Here is a 27577-nt window from a genome sequence, read left to right as displayed (position 1 = left end):
TAGCAGCCATGTAAAACATGCAACAACAATTAGAGGATGTCTAACTTGTTTTTGCAGGGTATGCTATGTGATGTGATATGGCCAAAAGGATGTGATGAATGATATATGTGATGTATGAGATTGATCATGTTCTTGTAATAGGAATCACGACTTGCATGTCGATGAGTATGACAACCGGCAGGAGCCATAGGAGTTGTCTTAATTTATTGTATGACCTGCGTGTCAATGAAAACGCCATGTAATTACTTTACTTTATTGCTAACCGTTAGCCATAGTAGTAGAAGTAATAGTTGGCAAGACAACTTCATGAAGACACGATGATGGAGATCATGGTGTCATGCCGGTGACGAAGGTGATCATGCCACGCCTCAAAGATGGGGATCAAAAGGCGCAAGATGATATTGGCCATATCATGTCACTTTATGATTTGCATGTGATGTCTGTCATGTTTACATCTTATTAGCTTAGAACGACGGTAGCATAAATAAGATGATCCCTCTCTAAAATTTCAGGAATGTGTTCCCCGTAACTGTGCACCGTTGCGAAGGATCATTGTTTCGAAGCACCACGTGATGATCGGGTGTGATAAATTCTAACGTTCGCATACAACGGGTGTAAGCCAGATTTACACATGCGAAACACTTAGGTTGACTTGACGAGCCTAGCATGTACAGACATGGCCTTGGAACACAAGAGACCGAAAGGTTGAACATGAGTCGTATAGAAGATACGATCAACATGAAGATGTCACCGATGATGACTAGTCCGTCTCACGTGATGATCGGACACGGCCTAGTTGACTCGGATCATGTATCACTTAGATGACTAGAGGGATGTCTATCTAAGTGGGAGTTCATTAAATAATTAGATGAACTTAATTATCATGGACATAGTCAAAAGGTCTTTGCAAATTATGTCGTAGCTTACGCTTTAGTTCCACTGTTTAAGATATGTTCCTAGAGAAAATTTAGTTGAAAGTTGATAGTAGCAATTATGCGGACTGGGTCCGCAAACTGAGGATTGTCCTCATTGCTGCACAGAAGGCTTATGTCCTTAATGCACCGCTCGGTGTGCTGAACCTCGAGCGTCGTTTGTAGATGTTGCGAACATCTGACATACACGTTTTGATGACTACGTGATAGTTCAGTGTGTAATGTTAAAATGGTATAGAATTGAGGCACCGAAGACGTTTTGAAATGTCGCGGAACATATGAGATGTTTCAAGGGCTGAAATTGGGATTTCAGGCTTGTGCCCACGTCAAGAGGTGTGAGACCTCCGACAAGTTTCTTAAGCCTACAAACTAAGGGAGAAAAGCTCAGTCGTTGAGCATGTGCTCAGATTGTCTGAGTACTACAATCGCTGAATCGAGTGGGAGTTTTCTTCCAGATGAGATAGTGATGGTTCTCCAAAGTCACTGCCACCAAGCTACTGGAGCTTCGTGATGAACTATAACATATCAGGGATAGATATGATGATCCTTGAGCTATTCACAATGTTTGACACCGCGAAAGTAGAAATCAAGTAGGAGCATCAATTGTTGATGGTTAGTAAAACCACTAGTTTCAAGAAGGGCAAGGGCAAGAAGGGATACTTCATGAAACGGCAAATCAGTTGCAGCTCTAGTGAAGAAACCCAAGGTTGAACCCAAACCCGAGACTAAGTGCTTCTGAAATGAGGGGAACGGTCACTGAAGCAGAACTGCCCTAGATACTTCGTAGATGAGAAGGCTGGCAAGGTCGACAGAAGTATATTGGATATACATTATATTAATGTGTACTCCCTCCGTCCCGTAATATATGACGTTTTTTGACACTGGTGCAGTGTCAAAAAACATCTTACATTATGGGACGGAGGGAGTACTTTACTAGTACTCCTAGTAGCACCAGGGTATTAGATACTGGTTCGGTTACTAAGTGTTAGTAACTCAAAATAAAAGCTGAATAAACGGAGACTAGCTAAAGATGAGATGACGATATGTGTTGGAAGTGTTTCCAAGGTTGATGTGATCAAGCATCGCATGCTCCCTCTACCATCGAGATTGGTGTTAAACCTAAATAATTGTTATTTGGTGTTTGCGTTGAGCATAGACATGATTGGATTATGTTTATCGCAATACGGTTATTCATTTAAGGAGAATAATGGTTATTCTTTTTATTTGAATAATACCTTCAATGGTCTTGCACCTAAAATGAATGGTTTATTGAATCTCGATCGTAGTGATACACATGTTCATGCCAAAAGATATAAGATAGTAATGATAGTACCACATACTTGTGGCACTGCTATTTGAGTCATATTGGGATAAAACGCATGAAGAAGCTCCATGTTGATGGATCTTTGGACTCACTCGTTTTTGAAAAGATTGAGACATGCGAACCATGTCTATTGGTATACATGCATGAGGAAACTCCATACAGATGGATCATTTGGACTCACTTGATTTTGAATCACTTGAGACATACAAATCATACCACATGGGCAAGATGACTGAAAGGCCTCGTTTTCAGTGAGATGGAACAAGAGAGCAACTTGTTGGAAGTAATACATTTTGATGTGTGCAGTCCAATGAGTGCGGAGGCACGCAGTGGATATCGTCATGTTCTTACTTCACAGATGATTTGAGTAGATGCTAAGTATATTTACTTGATGAAACACAAGTCTGAATTATTGAAAGGTTCAAGTAATTTCAGAGTGAAGTTGAAGATCGTCGTGACAAGAGGATAAAATGTCTATGATATGATCATAGAGATGAATATCTGAGTTACGAGTTTGGCACACAATTAAGACATTGTGGAAATTGTTTCACGACTAATACCGCCTGGAACACCATAGTGTGATGGTGTGTCCGAACATCATAACTGCACCCTATTGGATATAGTGCATACCATGATGTCTCTTATCGAATTACCACTATCGTCTATGGGTTAGGCATTAGAGACAACCACATTCACTTTAAATAGGGCGCCACGCAATTCCGTTGAGATGACATCGTATGAACTATGGTTTAGAGAAACCTAAGCTGTCGTTTCTTAAGAGTTTGGGGCTGCAATGCTTATGTGAAAAAGTTTCAGGCTGATAAGCTCGAACCCAAAGAGGATAAATGCATCTTCATAGGACACCCAAAAACAGTTGGGTATACCTCCTGTCTCAGATCCGGAAGCAAAAGGGATTGTTCCTAGAATCGGGTCCTTTCTCGAGGAAAAGTTTCTCTCGAAAGAATTGAGTGGGAGGATGGTGGAGACTTGATGAGGTTATTGAACCGTCACTTCAACTAGTGTGCAGCAGGGCACAGGAAGTTGTTCCTGTGGAGCCTACACCAATTGAAGTGGAAGTTGATGATAGTGATCATGAAACTTCGGATCAAGTCACTACCAAACCTCGTAGGTTGACAAGGATGCGTACTACGTCATAATGGTAGGGTAATCATGTCTTGGAAGTCATGCTGCTAGACAACAATGAACCTACGAACTATGGAGAAGCGATGGTGGGCCCGGATTCCGACGAATGGCTCGAGGCCATAAAATCCGAGAGGATCCATGTATGAAAACAAAGTATAGACTTTGGAAGAACTACTTGATGGTCGTAAGGCTGTTGGGTACAGATGGATTTTAAAAGGAAGACGGACAATGATGGTAAGTGTCACCATTAAGAAAGCTCGACTTGTCGTTAAGATGTTTTCCGACAAGTTCAAGGAGTTGCCTGCGATGAGACTTTCTCACTCGTAGCGATGCTAAGAGTCTGTTGGAATTATATTAGCAGTTATTGCATTATTTATGAAATCTTGCAGATAGGATGTCAAAACATTGTTTCCTCGACGATTTTCATGAGGAAAGGTTGTATGTGATACAACCAGAAGGTTTTGTCAATCCTGAAAGATGCTAACAAGTATGCAAAGCTCTAGCGATCCTTCTAAGGACTGGAGTAAGCATCTCGGAGTTGGAATATGCGCTTTGATGAGATGATCAAAGATTTTGGGTTTATACAAAGTTTATGAGAAACTTGTATTTCCAAAGAAGTGAGTGGGAGCAATATAGAATTTCTGATGAGTATATGTTGTTGACATATTGTTGATCGGAAATGATGTAGAATTTCTGGAAAGCATATAGGGTTGTTTGAAAAGTGTTTTTCAATGGAAAACCTGTATTAAGCTACTTGAACATTGAGCATCAAGATCTATAAGGATAGATCAAAGCGCTTAATAGTACTTTCAAATGAATACATACCGTGACAAGATTTTGAAGGAGTTCAAAATAGATCGGCAAAGAACGAGTTCTTGGCTGTGTTAGAAGGTGTGAGTATTGAGTAAGACTCAATACCTGACCACGGCAGAAGAGAGAGAAAGGACGAAGGTCGTCCCCTATGCTTTAGACGTAGGCTCTACAGTATGTTATGATGTGTACCGCACCTGAAGTGTGCCTTGCCTTGAGTCAGTCAAGGGGTACAAGAGTGATCCAGGAATGGATCATAGGACAGCGGTCAAGGTTATCCTTGATAACTAGTGGACTAAGGAAATTTTCTCGATTATGGAGGTGGTAAAAGAGTTCGTCGTAAAGGGTTACGCCGATGCAAACTTTGACACTAATCTGGATGACTCTGAGTAGTAGACCAGATTCGTATAGTAGAGCAGTTATTTGGAATAGTTCCAAATAGCGCGTGGTAGCTGCATCTAGGAGATGACATAGAGATTTGTAAAGCACACACGGATCTGAAAGGTCCAGACCCGTTGACTAATAACCTCCCTCACAAGCGTGATATGATAAAACACCATGGGTGTTGGATTCATTGCAATCACATAGTGATGTGAACTAGATTATTGACTCTAGTGCAAGTGGGAGACTGTTGGAAATATGCCCTAGAGGCAATAATAAAATGGTTATTATTATATTTCCTTGTTCATGATAATTGTCTATTGTTCATGCTGTAATTGTATTAACTGGAAACCGTAATACATGTGTGAATACATAGACCACAACATGTCCCTAGTGAGCCTCTAGTTGACTAGCTCGTTGATCAATAGATGGTTATGGTTTCCTGACCATGGACATTGGATGTCATTGATAACGGGATCACATCATTAGGAGAATGATGTGATGGACAAGACCCAATCCTAAGCATAGCACAAGATCGTGTAGTTCGTTTGCTAAGAGCTTTTCTAATGTCAAGTATCATTTCCTTAGACCATGAGATTGTGCAACTCCCGGATACCGTAGGAATGCTTTGGGTGTACCAAACGTCACAACGTAACTGGGTGGCTATAAAGGTACACTACAGGTATCTCCGAAAGTGTCTGTTGGGTTGGCACGAATCGAGACTGGGATTTGTCACTCCGTATGACGGAGAGGTATCTCTGGGCCCACTCGGTAATGCATCATCATAATGAGCTCAATGTGACTAAGTAGTTAGTCACGGGATCATGCATTACGGAACAAGTAAAGTGACTTGCCGGTAACGAGATTGAACGAGGTATTGGGATACCGACGATCGAATCTCGGGCAAGCAACATACCGATTGACAAAGGGAATTGTATACGGGATTGATTGAATCCCCGACATCGTGGTTCATCCGATGAGGTCATCGTGGAACATGTGGGAGCCAACATGGGTATCCAGATCCCGCTGTTGGTTATTGGCCGGAGAACGTCTCGGTTATGTCTGCATGGTTCCCGTACCCGTAGGGTCTACACACTTAAGGTTCGATGACGCTAGGGTTATAGGGAATAGATATACGTGGTTACCGAATGTTGTTCGGAGTCCCGGATGAGATCCCGGACGTCACGAGGAGTTCTGGAATGGTCCGGAGGTAAAGAATAATATATAGGAAGTGAGGTTTTGGCCACCGGAAGAGTTTCGGGCGTCACCGGTAATGTACCGGGACCACCGAAGGGTTCCGGGGGTCCACCGGGAGGGGCCACCAGTCCCGGAGGCTTGCATGGGCCAAGAGTGGGAAGGGACCAGCCCTTGAGTGGGCTGGTGCGCCTCCCACCAGGGCCCAAGGCGCAGCTTGGAGGGGAAAGGGGGGAACCCTAGGCGCAGATGGGCCTAAGGCCCACCCTAGGGCGCGCCCCCCTCTCTCCCCCTCTTGGCCGCCCCCCTCCATCCCATCTAGGGCCGCCGCCCCCCCTAGGGGTGGGAACCCTAGAGGGGGCGCACCCTCCTCCCCTCCTCCTATAAATAGTGGGGGTTTTGGGGCTGCAGAAGACACGAGTCTCCCTCTCTCTTGGCGCAGCCCTACTCCTCTCCCTCCTCGTCTCTCGCAGTGCTTGGCGAAGCCCTGCTGGAGTGCCACGCTCCTCCACCACCACAACGCCGTCGTGCTGCTGCTGGACAGTCTTCCCCAACCTCTCCCTCTCCCTTGCTGGATCAAGGCGCGGGAGACATCACCGGGCTGCACGTGTGTTGAACGCGGAGGCACCGTTGTTCGGTGCTTAGATCGGATTCGGCCGCGATCTGAATCGCTTCGTGTACGACTCCACCGACCGCGTTCTTGCAACGCTTCCGCATTGCGATCTTCAAAGGTATGAAGATGCACTCTTCTCTCGTTGCTAGTTACTCCATAGATTGATCTTGGTGATGCGTAGAAAATTTTGAATTTCTGCTACGTTCCCCAACATTCTCCCCCTCACCCCGCCGCCGGCGCGTCCCCGCCCTTCCCCGCTGACCCCTCTCCTTCCAGTGGTCGGACGCCCACAGGTCCTCATCCGAAGGCGCATCCTCGAGCCGCCGCCGCCGCTCGCCCGCCCCCATCCGATTTGAAGATTTCCTGAAGCTCCCTCTACCACAGCTGCCGGCGAGGACCTACCTCGGCGTCCGGCAGCGCTCATGGGGGACGTGGGTAGCATGGTTTTGGGTACCGCCCAAGAAAAACGGTTACCGGGCGGTTACCGAGTTTCTCGCAACCCCACGAGAAAGGCATATCCCGAGCAAAAAATCCCAATTTTTTTGAGTTTTTACCTTCAATATATACTACAAGAAGGTAGCATCTCATTCATATGCTAGAGTTAACTCTGGCGTGCTGGTAAACCATGTAGTACCGTTATCAGGACGGCGCTGGTTGGAGTCCCCTTTTTGCATAACCATTTTTTGTTTATTTTTCGAAATATGCACGTGAAAAAAGAAAGACCTGGACTAAAACTCTCGACCTCTCTGCCTAACGCGCAAAGACGTTCCACTGTGATAATATCACTTTTGTGATTATACCGGTTCAGTAGTTATCTATATCTAGGCCAAAAGAATTTGAATTCAAAATTCAATAATAAATTTCGTCCGAAATATATTTGGTATTTCTTGGTAACCATGGTAACCGAGAATCTCCCCCCCCCCCCCCCCCCCCACACACACACACACGAGAAAATCCGTCCATTCGGAATCCAAAACCTTGCCTCCGACGCTAGCGCCGGCCTGTTCCGCCTCGACACGAACTGCGCGCCCTTCTTCCTCGTAGAGGCCGCCTGCCTCCTCGCCATCGTGGTCCAGTCGCTTTGCACCGCCGCCTTCTGCATCGCCCTGCGCTACGGCGTCACCGACGACCGCGACAAGCACACGATCGCGCGCGACTACCGCACCGTTCCCTGGTTCTTGGCCAGGTTCCTCTGGTCCGTCTTTGGAGGCGACTCCCGCAGCGCCACGCGCCTCATCCGGACGGGCCGCAAGGTTGCCTGGCGCCTCGTGGTCACCACCTTCGATGCCTTCCTCCTCCTCCTCGGCTACACCGCCCTCTTCGGCGCCGCCGCATGGACGGCGCACCATCACCTTCTCGCCGCCGCTACTCCTGGTGAGGAGATCGGCGTGCAGCTGCCCCGGGTGGCTCTGCTGCTGGGCGGCGTCGCGTACCTCGCCGGAGCGGCGCACATCGGCGTGTAGCCTGCCTGATGTTGGTGGTGGAGGACGAATGGGGCTTCCGCGGCATGCACATCAGCGACGAGCTACTCGCCGGCAAAAAAAACCTAAGTGAAAGAATACCATTCGGGAGGAGCCTTCTGCAAAGAGCCCCTAGACAAAATCGCCACCCCCCTCTCTCTCAGTTGCTCCTGTGCCATGACTGTCTCTCTCAGCTGCTCCTATGCTACTACCGTATTGTTGGTTATCATCATTTGAGTCTAGAATCCAAGACACATGCACTTAGACCAATGTTTGGCTTTCACCATAAAGTCTATGTATTTAATAATGAGAATAATGGTTGTAAGGTGGATGGTTTTCAAAGTTCTGGGTGAACAAAACCAAACTGAGGATTGAAGTTGTTTTACTGGACCCTAGATCAAGTTCATGAAAGCAACGTGAATTTCTCGCACCCATTTTTTGTTTGGATAAGTTGTTTTTTTAATTTTCGGCACAATCTCTAATTTCGTTCCACCTTCTCCGTCTCTCTTCTCGATACGTGAATTTAGAACTTCAAATTTAGAAGCTCATAAGTTGGTCGGCCTTTTACAGGGGCGACACGTTTGGTTAGGCATTCCTCATGATATGAATGTAATACCTATAAACATTTCCATCGTTTAATAGATCCTATTGGTTTTTGCTAAAAAAAACCTAACCAAGCATCCCCTAAATAAAAATCAAAGTAGGAGATAGACATTTTGATCATCAGTTAATCCATTCACGTCGGAGTATTAACACTAATATTAAAAATAACACTGCCGTAAATTTCATATGAACCAGCGTGATAGCAGCTGCGGAAGTGCTACCCACACGGGAAATCATGCGGAGCCAAAACGGGACACATGCGTGTACATATGGCGTTGGCAAAACACTGGCGTCTGCTACTGCTTGTTAACTATACATATGGCCTCAGAAAGTAAGTACTACTGGCCTGCTACTAGTAAGTTTTACTGGCTAGATTCTTCAATAGCTAAAATTAACCTCCGTCTAGTTCCGTCAGTCTGTCATCTCCTTCTACTCATCAATCTGGAAAATAACAGTACACAATGGTCGTCGCTGCTTCCTCCTCCTCCAACTCCGGGAAGAATCCCCCGAACAGCGTTCCCGGTGGCACCGGCGCTATGAGCTCCGACACCTCCGCTGACGCCTCCACGGCAGCACGTTGCCGCCCCTCCTCGCTCATCTGATAAAGAGTAGAGACGCATTCAGGAAGCCAGAATATATAGGAGTGCTAGCACTAGCAGGCAGGCAGCGATGAAAATTACTCCTTCGTACCATGTCCATGTGGCGAAGAAAGCTGTTTTGGTCCTCCAGGATGTGCACCTGCATGACACACGCACAGATCACTCACGGTTGCTTGTCTGCATCTTAAATCATTTCGGTTCCCCTACGGTTACAGCTACATACCCTGTGGTGTGATTCGTCCAACTGCTCCTCCATCAGTTTATCCTGCACATATATATGAAAGTCAAGTAACCATTCACTCAAACACTGGCAGTAACATGTGAGCCGAAGTGAATTTTGTGCAGGGCCTGGTGTGTATGTATTATGTAATAAGTAGCTTTGTTTCACGGACTTTACCCAGTGCACACTCTAGCTTGTGCTCCAGATCGCGGAGCTCTGCCGCGGTTGCGCCGGAGGGCAGGTCTTCTCCGGCCTGCCTCCTCACGCTGGCCTCCAGGTGGTCACGCTCATGCCTCAACGTTGCGATATCCGCCAACAGTTTCTGTGTGCAAGAATCATATAGAAGATCAATCAGAATGCAGTTAACTCTGAGTGTAAAGATGTATTCATACCTAGTACTATGAGTAGATTGTGTTTGTGTATTAACCTGATATTCACCATGATTTATGCTCTCGTAGCGCTCGATTAAGTCACTCCAACTGAACAAATGACAAGTGAAGGAGTTCGTCAGCACTATACTATACACTAGTACGTACTACTGTAGCAGAGACAAGTAATCAAATTTATGCATCATGTACAAGACTATGCCCGCCGGACCTGGTGTTGGGGCTGCAGTAGTCGAGCTGCCTGCCGGCGCCGGCGCCGTCGAAGACGAGGACGCCGAGGTCGACGTCGCAGAGCACGGCGAGCTCCCGCGCCTTCTTGAGCAGCCCGGCGCTGCGCTTGCCGAAGGTGGCCCGCCGCGAGACGTCGTTGGCGATCCGCTTGATCTCCACCCTCCCGCGCCCCATCCTCTCTCCTCCGGCAACCCTGGAGCGGACGAGCGAGCAGAAGGAGAAGACACTGGTCAGTCAGTCGCGGCACCAACAAGAAGAGGCTCGCATCGCAGCACAAGGAGAAGCATTGCGGTTGTACTACTAGACAGGTTTGATTGATCGTTACCTTGCGTGGCACGTATGCTGCGGTGCGCTTGATCCAACGCGGCTGCTTTCCTTCCTCTTCTTCTTCTCGAGTTGTGTAGGGAGCAGAGCAGCAGCTAGGTCAGGTGCCGGCGACATGCGGTGCAGTTTCCGGGAACTTTCGTCCGTCCGCGACTGACTACCGGAGTGGCTTTGACCACTGTGCTCCTGTACGGTGGTGGCACACCGGGGCCACTTCTGTATGGCACAGTGTGCCGGCGTGTCAGACTGTAGCAGCAGTAGCAGTTGAATTCAGGTGGTGTGACCCGGTGACCGGTCCGTCAGTCCGTCACGGCCGACCGGAAAGCGAGCGTTGCGCTTGGGCCAGAGCAAAAGCGGGCGCGGGCGTCTTCCCGGCGGCTTCACGCGTTGCCAATCCGGGCAACTCCTCGGGTCGCCGCGCCTCCTTCCGGGCCGTGGACTATTGCCGTCTCCGGCCTAAAGCGAGACTCCGTGCTTGACCGCCGGCGACCGTTTTCTCCTGCGTGACCAGCGCACTACACGGTACGTGCGCACGCCAAGAGACCAGCAGGCAACGGACCGTTCCCTTTCTACACGGTACGTTCGCGGAGTAGTTCATTCAGTCAGCCGGGAAACTATTCTCATCAAAGCGCGTCTATATCGGAAGATTTATTCTGCAGGCAAATCATTTCCAGCTGACTCACACGAGTATTAATTCGTGTTGGATTGGATGTCAAGCTGCTTACCATCCTCCGATCCACCGTCCTGTCTCATGCTTTGGTGGTCTGTGCTCACCATCCGTATCTCTAGTACTTTCCAAATTTCATGACGGAGTTTTGTGACTTCTGATGCGCTTTAGCAAAACGGTTTATCATACTTGCGGTTCTGTGAGTTTTATTCTACTTTCCAAAACCCTCACCCCTCGTAGAGGTTTCTCGCTTGGGCGAAGCAACCCCACCGGTCAAAAAGTATCACATTCCATGATCATTACCCGGTGGATCTCTCTCCTCCTCTCTTCCCTCTTCCCTCAAAGGAGAAGAGCATCTACAACAGCCGCGGTAAAAGGCACGCGCGGGGTAAACCGAGTCTTTTGGGCGCGCGGGACGTTTCGGCACGCTCCAACGATGGCGGGAAAGTCGCGCGCGCGGGAACGGTTTGCACGCGCGCGGGAAAAGGCGGCAGGTCGCGTGTTTTTTTTGGCGCACCGCTTCCGGCGCGCTCCAACGGTGGCGGGAAAGTCGTGCGCGCGGGAACGGTTTGCACGCGCGCGGGAAAAGGCGGCAGGTCGCGCGCTTTTTTTGGCGCACCGCTTCCGGCGCGCCTATAAAATGCGGCGCTCGCCGCGCGCCTATTCCACACGCTTCTCTTCCTCTTCCGTTGCCACGCGCGCCTCCACCGCTTCCTCGGTTGCTTCCGCTGCCACGCTCGCCACCGCTCCAGCGCCCTGCCACCATGCCGCCGCGCCGCCGAGGAGCGTCGGGCTACCGCGGCGTCCCCCAGCGCCCCAACGGCGGGTTCTACTCGGAGATACCCACACGCATAGATAGGTTCGGGTTCCACGATGTCCGACACGGGATGTCCTTGATGTTGTTGGCGGCCTTAGCCTGGGGAGATAAGTTTTCCTGGCCGAATAGATCAAGCGAAAAAACAAGAGGCCCTTACATCGCCCTGAGAGGCGACTAGAGGACGAGGGTTCGCCTCCCACCGACACCTTCCCACCGTCCTTCCCCCTCTTCACCACCACCTTACCTTCTCTCCATGATGATGAGTCTACGAGTGTTAGTGTTATAACCTGAAAGGAGCGAAAACAACACTTTCGAAAGCTAAAACCTCCGAAATGCATGCACAAAGACGTAGAGTTTTACTAACCTCTCTCTCCCCTAGCACCACTCAAACAATTTTGTGTGGTGACAAAGTGACGTCCATTACAACCAATTCATCAATTTGTGATGTACTGACGTACACTGACTATGGCTCTCCCATTGAAGCACATATTTTGGATAAGGAAAGCGTGTTTCTTGACTACGAGACATGTTCGCGTCTTCCCTCACCTTCGCAGGCGAGAAGTCGACATAGTCCCCCACAAACAGTCACCATCCGTCCATCCGCACGATGTCAATCCAATGACGGAGAGGCGTGAGCACGATGGTAATTACTACAAGATGGTGCACGGGCAGGAAACATATTATCCATCCTAAAAATCATTGAAGAATTTTCCATAGAATTAATTGCGGGCGTTCAAAACTCATGTTTAGCCGATTTTCTGTCCTTCTATAGATGTATAGATTTGAGCACGGAATCTGTGTCATGTGTTGAACAAATCTGCGATACATCAAATTGTACTACAAATCCATAAGAGAGAAATAACTGGCATTATGATCTTCCCACATCTTAAAAGTAGTAGTTTTTCGCTCCACCGATCGAAAGACAAAATGGTAATTGCATTTTTTTTCTTGGTTTATCACTTCCATTTGAACTTGCCAGAAGACTGTTCTTCATCTTCAGCCAATACAGCTCCAAGTACCGTAACTGCACCGCTAGCGGCACCGGCGAGGAATGAGCCGAAGCCACCACCCTTACCTTTTTTTCCTGCATACATGGTATTTCAATACGTGTCTTATATATATGTCCCAAAATAAGGTTTTGCATTCCAGCCCTTTCTAGCAAGGTAACCATGACAAGCAATGACATGGAGAATGTGAAAGATATGAAAAATACCTTTCTTTGAAGACTTCTTCTTCGATTTATCATGGACGGCATAACCAGCTTGCGGCGCATGGCCATGTTGTTGTGGATACCCAGCTGGAGGGTATCCTCCGGGTTGAGGATACGCACCAGGTGGAGCTCCGTACCCTTGCACCGGAACAAATGGCATAGGGTAACCAGGCCAGCCCGGCGGGGGAGGGTATCCACCGGGGTAGAATGGAGCCGGAGGATGCAGACCAGGAGGGCCTTGCATGCCTTCCCCCTTTGGTAACTATCTGGATGGACCAGAGAATTCGCAAGGATGAAGCTATGATCATGGTGATTCGAAATGCCTATGGACGATTTGCGAGAGATAACAAGATGTTACCGGTCGGGCGACGCGGGGAGAACTCCGAAAAAGTTGGTGCCGGCAACGATGAAACGGGAAGATTGGCTTGAAACTTGGGAGAGAGATCGGTGCTGATTTTTCATACGGTAGCTAGTCTCTTCTTCTCCTCATGCCGGGAATAACAACTTGCGAGCACGGTTGAGAGCAAAACCAGGGACCAGTCAGTGCAAAGTTTACTATCTTTAGAAATTCTATTTGTTCATGTGGATGCACATCAAGATAGGGCCCCCGGGCGCTCATCTTGACTTGTTCAACATGCACAACCTTTTTGACCCAGACTTCATTTTTAGGGCTTTTGTGCACACCCGTGTTGGTCTGATCGTCTCCATTTACTTTATTTTTCCCATACTTCTTTACCGGCCGATCCAAGATTCCGAGCCCAAACTTGTATCGCCCGTTAAAAGAAGTTGATGGACTGTCAAAATCTCAAAAAAAAAAAGTTGATGGACTGTCAAGGAGTATCATTTCTCTAACTGACAGGGGAAAAACTGTTTTGGGGAATTTCAGTACTCCAGAAAAATATAAGTAGGAGTACTTTTATAAGGAATAGAGCCTGCGACGTTTCTTTTTTTCAAAATCCTACATTTTTGGTACAAAAAGTTGTTTTTTCTCTTCATATTTTTCTGGAGTTGGTCGTGCTAAAACATTGATCGTGTTACACTTGCCGCAAAATAAAATATAATATGTGCATTTCATTTAAACAAATCGTGCGAATCATTCCAGGTTAGAGGCTTAGAGCTGCACCGCTTTACTATTCTGGTGCAGGTACATTCAGCCCTACTATAGCACAAAATTACACAAGGCTTCTTGTCATAATTGCACGATTCATATATCCTTTTGAAAAGTCAAATTTTGTAGTAACTTTTTGATACAAAAAAGTGCACAGTTCGGACATGGATGTTTGAATTCAGAGCCTGATATTATGAGGAGTAAATCATCTGAATTCATTCCAACGGCCCTGAGAAATGGAGTACATCCTCTTTTGACTGCATGCATGGTGGACGCGGGCTCATGCAGAGGCTGGCTCCCTCCCTCCCTCCCCGTACCGTACGTACTCCTACATTGCTGACCTCGGCGGCTCACTCACGCCATGGATTGGAATCGTTCCCGTTGCCCTTTGCTCCAGCACCAAGAGAAGCATCAAGGGATCAGGTGCTCTCTCCTCCATATTTTTCGTGCTTTGCACCTGCAGGACTGGCATCTTTGACTGCCCGCCATATTTTCGTGCATCGTCGCGCCACGGCCGGGCGCACGGGAGAGGAAAGATGCGCGAAAAACGCTGTGAGCTGAACGGAGAGTTACGGCACGCCATCATGAGTGCGTGTGATCACTTGCTGCAGCCGTACACCCACGTACGGTTCCGCTAGGACGAGCCATGCACGCATGCATCAAAGTTCACGTACGCCGCTGAATAGCGATACACACATCTCCTCCAAATGCTCATCTAAATAAGGTGCTCAACAATAATATATACTTTTTCTTTGCGGGTGAACGATCATATATACTTTGATCACATATCTAACCCACCATGCTTCCTAATTTTAGAGCCCTCTCGTTTAATCGGTGTTCTATTTTGAATTTGGTTCATGATTTTGACCGAGTCAACTATTTCTCAATGAGCTTTCTCATTTAGTTGGGGTTTTTCAATTTTGGATTTCATTCACGATTTTGGTTGGGTCAACGATTTCTCAAATTAATTGGCAGCAACCGGCCGGTAAAAACACACCGGTCTCATGCATCCTCTCATCATCTAAAAAGAGAGTACCAACATGGGACATTATATAGAAACGATATAATTACATGCGGCATCAACGCAAAAACCTTTCCCGCATAAGTACTGGTTGATTAGCAGATAACACGTAATTACGCCGCCCAAAAAGCCTTTGTCATCTTTCCCACGCGTTAAACCAATTTTTTTCTCTTTAAAGAATCCTAAGAACATCAATGACGCTGCGAAGCGCGCCCAAACCTTCTAGTAAATACTTTATGCTCCCTAATTTTGGAGCTCTCTCATTCGATTCAATTGAGAGTTCAACTTTGGATTTGTATATAGTAAATCCCAAGCATCCAGAAGTCTGCAAGACCTTAGGAAGGTACTAAAAATTAGCGTAATTAATCCGACCATGGATTAACCTATCAGAGGAAGTGTTCCTACTCCTTCTAGGAGGAGCCGCATTCGGTTATATTGACCGAGGCAGGAACACCCATTAGCGTGCTTACAAGATTGAAACGATCACATAGATCCGGTTGATATACAAAGAACATGATAGCTATGAGAGAGGGGATAGAGATAATGGTAGTTGAAATTACAATGAGTACAAAACGTACCGTCTAACATCTTCCCTTAATCTTAGCTACCCTAAATTTAAATTTCTATTCAATTCTTCAAATGACCTTCTTGGAAGAGCTTTAATGAACCCATCTGCTATTGATCCTTCGATGAAATGAATCGTATCTCCAACTTCTTTTGACAGTTCTCAGTGTGCTGTGGTAGGTACATGCAGATATCAACAAACCTACAACACTCATGTATTTTGTACTCTCTTCTTCTTTGAGGGGCTGTCCTTCATATGTTGAAAGCTTTTTTGAGAAAGACAAAGTTGTGGGTGAAGGCTTGCGGTCCTTCATTCTCGTACGAGTTAGAATTTCAACGACATATATTTCTTGATTCAACATTATGTCATTAATCCTTCAAGACAAACGTTGAGCTCAAATCATGAAGTAGAGCATTAATAGCACATTGTGAGAAGCTTCTAATAATTATGTCATCAACATATATCAACACAAATATCATAGTGTTTGCCATGTTATAGACAAATAAAGAGTTGTTAGTTTTGAGTTCAACAAAGCCAAGACATTTTAACTCCGAGCTTAACCTAGAGTACGTACTCCAGGTGCTTGCTTTAGTTTGTAAAAAACCTTATCCAGTTTGCACACATAGTGACGTGTTTTCTTATCTTCATATCCTGGTGGTTCCTTCATGCGAACCTCCTCTTTCACAACACCCCATGAAAACACGTTTTATGCATATAGCTGACTCATGCTCCACTCCTATCATACAACAAACACATTTCTTTCTAAGTCATTAATTTTCTAGTTTTCTTAGTTTTTATTTTATTTTCCTTTTTTTTACCTTTTTGCAATGGGCCCCATATCTTCCAAATACACAAAAAATTTCAAAATTGCATTTTTTTGAATTTATCAACAATTTTCAATTCTCACATATTTTTTTAAAACCTCAAATATATTTTGAATTAGTGATTATTGAGTTCGTGAACAATTTTTGAATTCGTCACATTCTTTCAATTTATGAACTTTTTTATATTGCAAACTTATTTTGAATTCATCATTATTTATTGTAATCATGAACATTATTTATTGTAATCATTAACATATGTATTTTGTGAACATTTTCCCAAACTTTGTATAATATTTTTTAATTCTTGACATTTTTTGACTTCACAAGCATTTTTGAGTTCACAAGAATTATCTGAATTTGTGAATGATTTTTTATTTTTGAAAACGTTTTCAAATTTGGGAACAACTTTTATAATGTGTGAACATTTTTTGAAATCACGAACACATTTTGAATTCATGTTTATCTATTCATGAATATATTTTTTTAAACATGAAGATTTTTTGAATTGGTAACATTTTTAAATTCTCAATTTTTTTTAAATCTTGAACATTTGTGAATTCACAAACATTTTAAGAGTTCGTGAACATTTTAATTCAGGATTTGTTTTCAATTTCCAAACATTTTTGAATGCGTGAACTACATTTTAAATTTGCAAACCTTTTTTGAAATCGTGAACATTTTTCTTATTTATGAACACTTTTTCAATTCGTGGACATTTAGTGAAATCATGAACAGTTTTTCTATTCTCAAACGTTGCAAACATTTCTTAATTTGAGTTTTTTAAAAAAATATTGAGAACGTTGTCTTAATTTGGGAATTTGTTCTTGAAATTTATAACATTTTTTTCTGTTCACGAATGTTTTTAGAAGTCACAGACATTTTGAAAATTCATTAACATTTCCAATGAGCCGTCGTAGAAATCACCAAACCATATAAACAAGTGGAGCATTAATAAAACTTTAAACAAGAGGATGAAGAAATGGACCGGCCCTAAGACTGTTGGGGAGCGCTGGCATAACGTTGTCTCGAAAGGAAAAAAATGCTCCCCTCTCAACAAATACTTTTGTGGTTTTTTATTTCTTCTTTTAATGGTAAGTTTAATGCACTCTTCTCTAGGTTACTCTATGATAGATAAGTGTTTGTGAAAACTATAATAATAATATATTTTTTTATTTTCGTTGGTTTTACATTACAATTTAGGCTAATATGAAAATATATTAGTGTATATTAAAACAATTTGTGAATTCAATAAATATTCTTGAAATAAAAAAGTATATTAAAAAATTGTTAATTCACAAAAATGTTCATGAAGTAAAAAATGGTGGGTGAATTTGAAATGTATTCAAGAATTGGAACAAATGTTCACGAGTTAACAAAAAATAAGGATTCAAGAGATGTTCATTAATTCAAAAAATCTGAATTTTAAAAATATTTGAAAATTAAAAAACTTTGTTGAAATAAATAAATGTTCACAGATTTAACAACATGTTCAAAGATTTGAAGAAACCTTTGCGAATCCCAAATATGTTTAGATACTGGAAATAATATCGGTGAATTCAAAAAATGGCCACAGATGTAAAAATGTTCGAGAATTTGAAAAAATGTTGACCGAATTAAAACACATTCGCTAATTAGAAAAAATATTCACAAAAAGAAAAACATATCCATGAATTTTCAAAATGTTTGTGAACACCAAAAGTTTTTTTATTTAAAAAATTGCAGGCAATTGAAAAGGTTCACCGATTTGCAAAAATGTTTGCAAATTCACTATTGAGCAATATTTGCGCTACAAAATATCGCATCTTTGAAAAATGTTTGCGTGTTTGAAATTTTTTAGAAAATTGAAAAACTTTTACTAACTTAATTTTTTTGCCAATTCAAGAAATGTTGATGAATTAAAAAGGGTAAAATAAAAAAACACAAAAGAGAAACTGAACAAAAACAATGATGAAAATGAAGGGAAGGTTCCTAAAATCAACACATAAGCTTCCAAAAAACTGTTCTCGGCTTCTCGCTGATAACGCGAGCGTTTCGGTTCTAATGGCCCGACCCACCTTGGCATGGTAGTGGTTGATCGCGAGGGATACCGCTATATATATATATTTGAAATGGAGGAAGACCCCCGGCATCTGCATTTGGGCTATGCATGCAGGGATACCGCTATAAACGATAAGCAATACATATCATTTTCAGTGGGGTAGCCGTGCGTTCTCCCGCATTGATTCGGCCATTGGGTTGGGCAGTCATGGCTGGGCCCCTTGGACGACAACGACGACGGTGCCGCTCCGGCACTAGCTCCGGAACTTGAAGTGTTTCGTGCTAGTCCGAGATCTGAGGCAGTTTCTGACGAATGGTGCTTGAAGACCACATTTGCAATGCATAAAAAACCAGGTGTATCTTGGCATGCCCCGATAGTTGCAATCGATGCGCTTGATTCTCCACATGTGTCAACATTTGATAGGAGCTGAAATACCCGACGAACTTGGCATTCGCTAGCTACACCAGTGAAGCTTGAATGTAGGGTTGAACTCGAAGGAAGACCTAATCACTGGCGACGTCGAGCGCTCAAAACATTTGCGATTTACAAACTCCTTCATTTCTGTTGAACTTGATGCAATGTTGGTGGAGAAGTGCAGTCATCAGTTTGCGGTCTTCAAGCCATTCGTGCAAATTGGAGCCACAGGGAATATGACTCTACGACGCCAAAGTAACGAGGGTGATGTCCATACAGAGGGAAGAACATCATCTCGATAGCAGAATCATATGTATCCGAATTTCGTCAACGGTATCCGCTTACTCCACTTTACTAGGGCAAGAGCTGATGAAGCATCGTAGGTACCAATCGAAACATTGATTAACCTTTTCTGTTTGAAACACTTGCACCGTTTTTAAAGAAATTGGATATGAAGGAAGAGCAAAGTCTACCTTATAATCTACTCCCTCCGTTCACACGTATAAGACGTTTTAGATAATTTATTAATACAAAACGTATACAGACTAAAATGGGTGAACAAACACACTAAAACACATTTCAGAACAGATCGAAGTGAACAAAAGCAACTCAGAGTACAAAGAAAGGGAGAAAGAGGGAGAACAAACAACAACAAAGGGAAGAGCTACATCCTTTTTTCCCTTGTATTCCAAAATGCCAGGTGCATATAACCTTTAAATCAACGATTTAAAACTCGACTACAAAATATATTTGATTGAAGCAATTTCTTGGAGAGCAATTGCAGAATGCACATAACCTCAAATTCTAATGATTACCAGATCGAGAATTGCAATTCAACATAGAGTGGTAGCAGCAGGGTGATTGAACTGGAAACTCAAAATACAATCCAACTAGTAGTACTTGTCCGAGCAACCTGACGCCAAAGTTATTACCCACCCGCATGATCTAGCTGGAACTAGAAGAGGAGCACCCAGACTAGTAAAAGCGTAGCCAGCGACACCTGCGCCGGCGCTGGCGCTCCCGAGAACGTCAGCTGGCCGCGGCCGTCGCCATGGATGTCGTAGGTCATCGTCCTGCCGGTCTGCAGCAGGCTGCCTAGGACGGACTCGCCGGTGGTCGACGTCAGTATGCTCAGGCACGTCTGCCCGCCACGAAGGGCGAAGAAGTAGTTCTGCGCCTTGAGCTCCATCGTCGCGTCGGCGCCGTCGAACACCAGCGCAAGCTTGGGAACCTTCTTCAGCTTGGAGAAGTGCTGCGTGAGGAAGCATAGGCTGTGGCCGGCCGTAGAGTTCACCGGAGCCAGGCCCTGCAATCGGACCCTGCTCACGAGCTCCCGCCTCAGAACCGTGTACGCGGCCTCCTCGAGGTGGTGCTGAGGAACACCCCGCCGGAGCCGTTCGCCCGGACGTCGAAGGTCCCCGCCGGGGTGTCGGTGAGGAGCTGCCCGTCCACCTGCAGGCCGGTGAGGTTGACGTAGTACAAGTAAGGGTTCTGGTTGGGCCTGGCCGCCAGTAGCGGCGTGTGGCTGCCCTTAGCGTCGGCGTGGTCTGCCCAGCTCAAGCTAACGAAGGCCTTGTTGTTGTCGGGGTCGTCGGGGAGCGTGATGAAGTAGGAGAACCTTGAGATCCGGAGCTGCGAGACGAGGGACACGGGGCCTCTGTTGAATCCCACGAAGCCGGAGGCGACGTCGACGCTGTCCGGCACTGTGACCTTGTGGCTGCAGCCGAACACCAAGCTCCTGACCTTCGTGTTCCCCAAGCGGAACTTGTCGGTGGCGAGGTAGCCGGATGTGTTGCCGGCGCCGTAAATGTGCTCTACGTACCGGCCGCGGGCTGCGCAGCTGTAGTCGCCGGCGTGGCAAGTCCGGTCAGCATAGTGGATCTGGCCAAAGGAGCCGGAGTTGTTGCGCACCCATGATGGGCAGGGGGCGACCGGGGCGAAGGAGCCGAAGTGGTGGGGCAAGAAGGTGGGCGTGGCCGCGTGGGCCTGAGCCGGGGTCCACACCGCGCCCAGACGAGCTCGCTGGAGATGTCCATGACGACAGAGAGGGCCTGCCGCCCGACGGAGAGGTCGAAGATGAAGGCGCCGTACGTGTGCGCCGGGCTGCCCGGCTGGTGATGGTGATCATCAATGACGAGGACCGGGGCTTGCTCCTCCATCAACTGCTCCCAGTTCGCCCAACGGACACCTTTGATGACGCATTTGCTGGCGGGCTTGTGAATGGGATGCCGCTTGGGATTCCCGGCGGCCACTGGCGCCACCAGAAGGAGAAGTAGAAGAAGCGAGCAAGCAGCTGGCATTGCTACGGTCATTTTGCAGTATTGTCTCTGGATGTACTAGTACAAGCCAAAGCTAGGCAGCTGCATTTGAGCAACATGCCCTAGTGACCCCTATATATGCAGTAGAGGCATGTTGAAATTTCCATGCGCTCTCGACCTCTCTAGGTTGTGATCCCTCTTCACAAAATAGACCTCCCAAGTCTTCTTTTTTCATTTAGGTTGATCAACAGGCCCTGGTAAGTGGTGACCACTATATATACATGTCTCTAGCCCCGAAAAAAAAAACATCTCTCTAGGTTTAGATTGTTATCTTTCGGCAAAAAAAAAGTTAAGGTTGTGATTCCTCTCTTCCTCTTGTTAAATCCTCACGCAAAAAAAAAAAAACTTTGTTCAATCATGGAGAGACGCGGACGGCGAGGAAGGCTCCACGAAATTTCTGCTTGAACCAACAAACACAGCGTGAAAGGACGGAGGCCATGGCTGTGGCCGGGCATACCGCTTGCAGGAAGAGGACGCCAAAGGGATGGATGCGGTGGTCATGGCTGTGTACTACACGCTTTTGCCTCAACCATGTAAGCATCTCTCCATGCTGCAAAGGCACCACGGGTCTCTCTAAAGTCTCAACCGGCCTACCTAGAGAGGAGATCAAATCATATCACTGCCAATGCCAGGAAGAAAGAGAGTGAAAAATGGAATCAGACATGGAACGACTAGCTAGCTGTTCACGCTGGAGATTGGTAGTATCACCAGGGGTATTTCAGACATAATACATGCATGTGAATGCCACTTCATCAAACCCACATTGTCCAAAACTGATATGATCACTCGCGGCTGGTGGAAATCACACGGTTCAAAATATAAGTGGATATCACAAGTCTGAAGGGGATGGTAAGTGAGAACAAATTATTTTTGGGGTTCAAGTGAGAGGTGTGAGCCCTATTTTTTTTATCAATAGCATTGATGAGTTTAATATCATATAGCCAACTCATCATGTCATAAGTTCTTTTTAGTAACTAAGAACTAGTACCTTGCGAAGCACCTTGCAAGAATATACATTCAACATACTCCAAACTTTTTCTATATGACTTAAAACACATATTAGAGACAATTTCAAAATTTTAGATTTCTTATATCTCATTGCAATTTTTGGGGTTTAAAAATATTTTTTTGGCATTTTTGTCCAAAATAGAACAATATGTTAAAATTTTCATTGGTTCATAATATGGCTAGATGAAAAGCCTTACGAGATTTGACAAAAGTGTGCTTGTACTTTGCTTTGTAATGGGTGGATCTGCTAGGATGTTTCTTAGACATTCAAGTCAAACAATGAGGTTTCAAATGATCACTTATTTTGTTTGTACATGTAGCTTAAAAAGTAGACTAGAACATATACTTACATTAGTATTGATAAATTTACATATTGCCACTCTTCATATCACAATTACATTCTAGTACTTTGCCGACACCTGAAAGCCGATACCATGTGAAGCACAATGCAAAAAAAATTATCCAACATACGGAGACCTTTTTTGCACGACTAAATGACTGATCAAAGATAATGCCAAATTCTAAGATTTTTTTGATCTTGTTAGCTACTTATTAGAATTAAAATGTTTTTTTTTTGCATTTTCCATCCACAAAAAAAACCAACCTAATGTGATCAGCAAATTGAAAATTCTTTCATGGGGTCATATTTTTTTGGTGTCGACTCTAGGTGAAATAGTCTCACTATTTGTTGGATCCACTGAGAAAGGAAGACCAAAAAAAAAAGAAACGGAATCATAGAACAATCACAAAATAAAACAAGTGAGGGACGAACCGAGCATAGATCCCCCACACGAACACGACCAAGGCCAACAAAGATGCTCTCCTGTGCTGCACGGCGGTCCGATTTAATGCCGTCCGATCAAGAAACATGAGAGACACCGTAGGAAAGATGCTTTCGGTCGTTGTGGGGATGACAGTGCTACCCACTTCAAAAGGCTCGGGGGGCCTCTTGGGAGAAGACGTCGGTGCCAGTTATCGAGCAGCCCATGCTACACCTCGTCGCAAGGGGGCTACCAATTCCCTCTAGGTCGCAATGGCGAGTCTCAAGAACGAATCCTGACACATTGTGGTATCACGCCAAAGGTCGACATCGAGGTCCAGGTGCTCTCCGAGCTCAGCAGCTCCCACTTGATGTCACTAGACATGAGCAACTTTTCCGATGTGAGGTGACGGCAAGCACGATCGAGGAACCCAGATGAGGAGAGGGGGTGCTACAGCGAAAGAGATTTGGAGCGCCGGGAGGGAAGGCTAGGAGGGTGTCGCCTCGATCGGGGAGGACATGGTGGGGAGAAGACCTAAGAGAAAAGGGCGAGAACTTCTTTTTATGGAGCAACTTGTCAAGGCAAGGACATGATATCTGCTATTTCCATACAAGGAGAGGAGGGTTGCCCAGTTAATTGACGAAACAGGGCGAAATTGATAATATAAAAAAGAAGACACAAAAGGAAAACTAAAGATTGAGGTAGAGTTTAGAAGAAAATACGCGCGCGCGCACACACACACGTTTGTCTCAGCCTTATACAAGAGCGCCAAGTCCCAAAACCACTGGTGACAAGTCATGAGGTAACCAAAACGACCCTCAGCATCAAGCACCAGCAAAGATCTCATCCACCTAGAGATTTTCCATCTCTCCATGCAACAATCATGGACTAACATTTTCAAGTGAAGCACAACCCAGGTCCTCGGAATATCCCATCTTGGCCAGGTCCAAATTCGCCATTCTGTCGACGCCTCCCAAAGCTCGAATTGCCGTGATCCTCTGCGAAGAAAATGGCTTGTTGTAAATATCGAGCTAAGGTTTCATCTTGTTATCCACAAACTCATATTTGTTCATCTTGGGAAACTCTCCAAAGGTCTTCATCAACCAGTATTCCGCTCGCTTTGCCGTCAGGATATATATTACACGAACCGTTCTTCTTTTCAAGACGCCCGTTGTGCCGCCCTGATTGAGAAGCATCATCAGACACCACCTGCAATGGCGTCGGAGTCGCAAGGAGGGGACGTGACAATGGTAGAGTGACCATACTGAGAATTCCTCTTCGAAGAAGAGGATGAGCCCGAGGGCCCGCGGCCGCTCTCTGCTGTCAACGCCTCCATCCTCTCTGCTGAGCCGGGCTTGCTGAACCTGCGAGTCCTCAAACAAGAGCTCAAGCACATGGTGGTAGGGGACTGGGACTGGCAGATCTCCCAGGTGGGGGACAACGAGTTCATGGTGGTCTTCCCGTACGCAGATCTCCTTCACATGGCCAGGTCAAGTGGCAAGCTATTCCCGTCGATCAACGACATCACTACGCGGGTCCGAGATGTGGTGCACGAGGTGATTCCCACCTTGGTTATGCCTGAAGCATGGGTGCGCCTACATGGGATCCCGGAGAAGCACCGCAAGATGGAGCGTATCAAGGAAGCGTTCAAGATGTTGGGCCGTCCGATTGTGGTCGATGAGCTCTCCCTCATTAGGTTGGGACCAGTGAGGATGAAACTGGCATGCAAGGCTGTCGGATTTCGGGTTCCGGCAAAACCCTTGAGGTTCGAACACTGGGGTGCGCACGAAGATCTCTCCTCCCCCTAGCACTCTCTCTCTCTCTCTCTCTCACCGCGATCTCAAAGCTTCAGCGCGTCGAACCCGCAGAACAAAGGGACACAAGATTTATACTGGTTCGGGCCACCGATGTGGTGTAATACCCTACTCCAGTGTGGTGTGGTGGATTGCCTCTTGGGCTGAGGATGAACAGTTACAAGGGAAGAACAACCTCCTGAGAAGAGATGCTCTTGTGGTTGGTGAGTTTGTGTAGCTGGGGATGATCTGAATCTCCTCGGGTATGTTTGACCCCTCGATCCCCTTCCCTATGGTGGTGGCTAGCCCTATTTATAGAGGCCCTGGTCCTCTTCGCAAATGTTTAGGCGGGAAAGGATCCCACAACGGCCAAATTTGAAGGGAGACAACTAGTACAAGTTATCCTGACTAAAGGTGGTCTTCGCCTGCCAAAGGCTCTGGTGGTGACGCCATCGTGGGCTCCGCGATGACCTCTGTCCTGCCGTCCTGCTGGTCTTGGTCTCGTTGCACTGATATGGAAACCTTTTCCTGATGCCTCGGGACTCCTCGCCTGCGCTTGCCTCTTTAGCACCAAAGAGGAAACGAGGACACTGCGCGCGCTGGCGCCTGCCTGGCCCCGGTCGTCATGGCTTGCGTCACAGGAACCTCGCGAGGTGCCCCTTGCCTTGATCTCTCCGCCCCTCGCGAGCCAGCCTGGTGAGGCTGCCCCCGAGGAGGACTTGCGTCGTCTGCCTCGCGAGGCTTGGCCCCACGCGAGGGACTTGAGTGTTTGCTGGTGAAGATGGGCCATACAGGGCCGCTGATGGAGCCACGCCATGGGCTGCAGGCAGGCAAGTCTGGGGACCCCCGTTCCCAGGACGCCGACAGTTGCCCTCAGGCCCAAGGCGCGCTCGGACTTGGCTTCGAGGTGAAGTCAAAGGGAAAATGTGGAACACCGCGGGCCCCAACAGCCCGCGGCCCCGTCTGACGCGTGGCGATTGATTGGACGTGGGCGTCTCCGCTTTCCGACGCAGTCTTGACATCCGCCTGGCTAGGCGGCCACCGTGACTTGCACAGTTATCCCCCATTGCTGGTGACGCGCCCCTCCAACTCTCCCGCCTTTCTGAGACAATAACCTTCCAAGCTGTCTCGAGCTCGGCCCTCCTTGTTGCCATGGCGCCCCGGCGAACGGAGAAGGGAAAGAAGAAGTCTCAGTCTTCAGCCGGGCCACCCCCGGCCGTTGAACCCACCGTAGGCCGGTCGTTGGTGCTCAACCAGCAAGCCATGGACAAGGTGCGCCCTGCGCTCGCCGCTGACTTCAACGAATGGGGGAGGACGGCGGCCTGGCCCGCATCCCGCACCTCCGTCGACAGGAAAGCCACCGAGGTCCAATTCTTCATCGACGCCTTGTGGGCTGGCCTGGTTCCTCCCTTGTCCGCCTTCTTCAACACCGTGCTCTCCCGCTATCAGATCCATATGTTGCACCTGGATCCCCAATCAGCCTCCCTTCTTGCTGTTTTTGCTTTCGTTTGCGAGGCCATGGTGGGCATTCCCCCTTCCGTGGCCCTATTGCGCCATTTCTTCTCGCTGCACCTGACCTGCGCTCGGCAGTGCTCGGGATGCTTGAGCTTCCAGGTCGTGGCTGCGACGGCTGGCTCGGGGATTGATTTTGAGCTTCCACCATCCACAAGCGAGTTTCAGACACGGTGGGTGTTTGTGGACGTGGTGTGCTCAGCCCCTTTCTCTCGCCCCCCTTGGCGCCCGCCGTTCCCAACACCGGCTGGGGCCACGAGAAGCTTCCGGACCCCCGCCTTGCCTTCGTCTGGCTCCGGTTGAAGAGGCTGAAAGATCTCGGTGTGACAGCACCCATGGTGATGAAGGAGTTCCTCCGACGCCACGTCGTGCCAGGACCCCGATTTCAAGTCACATCGATCTAGCCGGTAACACCTCATATCACTTTGTGACCTCACGCACGGTACTCCCACGGGTGTTGCCCTACCATGGCCCGGGACCGTTTGCGCCTTTTGGCTCACGTATATGATAGTGTCGCTAGCATCCATATGACAGAGAACCCAGGCCGACATGACTAGTCGTGAATCCAAAGTGGCACTAACTTACGGGGACAGGCATACATAAATCAACATCGAGCATGTCGGTCAGCAGCGTGCGAATCCGGGCTGTAGAACTGGGCTAATAGGACTCCGGTGAACCGGGCTGTAGCAGGCTAGGCAGGACTCCGGATGTTACCGCGTGACATTTCCCCGAAGGGACAGAAACAGGAACGAAGTGAATCACATGCCGGCCAGTCAAGTGTTCTGGAGCAGTAGTGCTGGGCTAGCAGGACTCCGGTGAACCGGGCTGTAGCGGACTACTATGGCTCATGGAAGCACAAGACTACATTTCCCCATAAGAGAGGCTACCAAGGATAAACAACTAGGTTGTCGGATCCCACACATACCAAGCATTTCAATCATACACACAATATGCTCGATATGTGTAAATACAACATGGCATCACAACAAAACTCTACGACTCAAAGTATTTATTCATTAGGCTCCGAGGAGCGAGATATTACAAACATGGGTCTCATGACCTAACATTCAGAGCATACAAGTCAAAGCACATGCGGAAGCTTAACATGTCTGAGTACAGACATCTACAAATGAAAAAGGCTGAGAAGCCTGACTATCTACCAGATCCTGCCAAGGGCACAAGATCGTAGCTGAGGTATCAAGCTAAACATCGAAGTCCACACGGAACTACTAGCAAGACTGATATCTCTCTGCAAAACATAAAATAGGCAAACGTGAGTACAAATGTACCCAGCAAGACTT

At 46.8% G+C, this 27577-nt stretch overlaps 2 protein-coding genes across 2 annotated transcripts; both read right to left on the bottom strand.

The window, feature by feature from the left end:
- Nucleotides 1-8315: 8315 nt before the first annotated feature.
- Nucleotides 8316-13158, bottom strand: LOC109739413 (uncharacterized). The gene is made up of 10 exons (XM_073503027.1): nt 12918-13158; nt 12724-12788; nt 11905-11991; nt 10222-10436; nt 9877-10089; nt 9707-9758; nt 9452-9601; nt 9283-9324; nt 9151-9198; nt 8316-9058 (listed from the first exon to the last, which is right to left on the bottom strand). Exons 1-10 carry the CDS (start codon nt 13156-13158, stop codon nt 8897-8899), a joined length of 1275 nt encoding a protein of 424 aa, XP_073359128.1. The 3' UTR covers nt 8316-8896.
- A 6890-nt stretch (nt 13159-20048) lies between these two features.
- Nucleotides 20049-21008, bottom strand: LOC109739414 (aspartyl protease 37-like; the record flags this gene model as incomplete). The annotated part of the gene is made up of 1 exon (XM_073504483.1): nt 20049-21008. A coding segment is annotated over one exon (786 nt), but the record flags the coding sequence as incomplete, so codon positions are not given.
- Nucleotides 21009-27577: the final 6569 nt, after the last annotated feature.

This window comes from Aegilops tauschii, chromosome 7 (assembly GCF_002575655.3).
Source record: "Aegilops tauschii subsp. strangulata cultivar AL8/78 chromosome 7, Aet v6.0, whole genome shotgun sequence".
NCBI classification, from domain to species: domain Eukaryota; kingdom Viridiplantae; phylum Streptophyta; class Magnoliopsida; order Poales; family Poaceae; genus Aegilops; species Aegilops tauschii.
The sequence above is the reverse complement of the archived record's forward strand: the minus strand, read 5'-3'. Positions and strand labels throughout refer to the sequence as shown.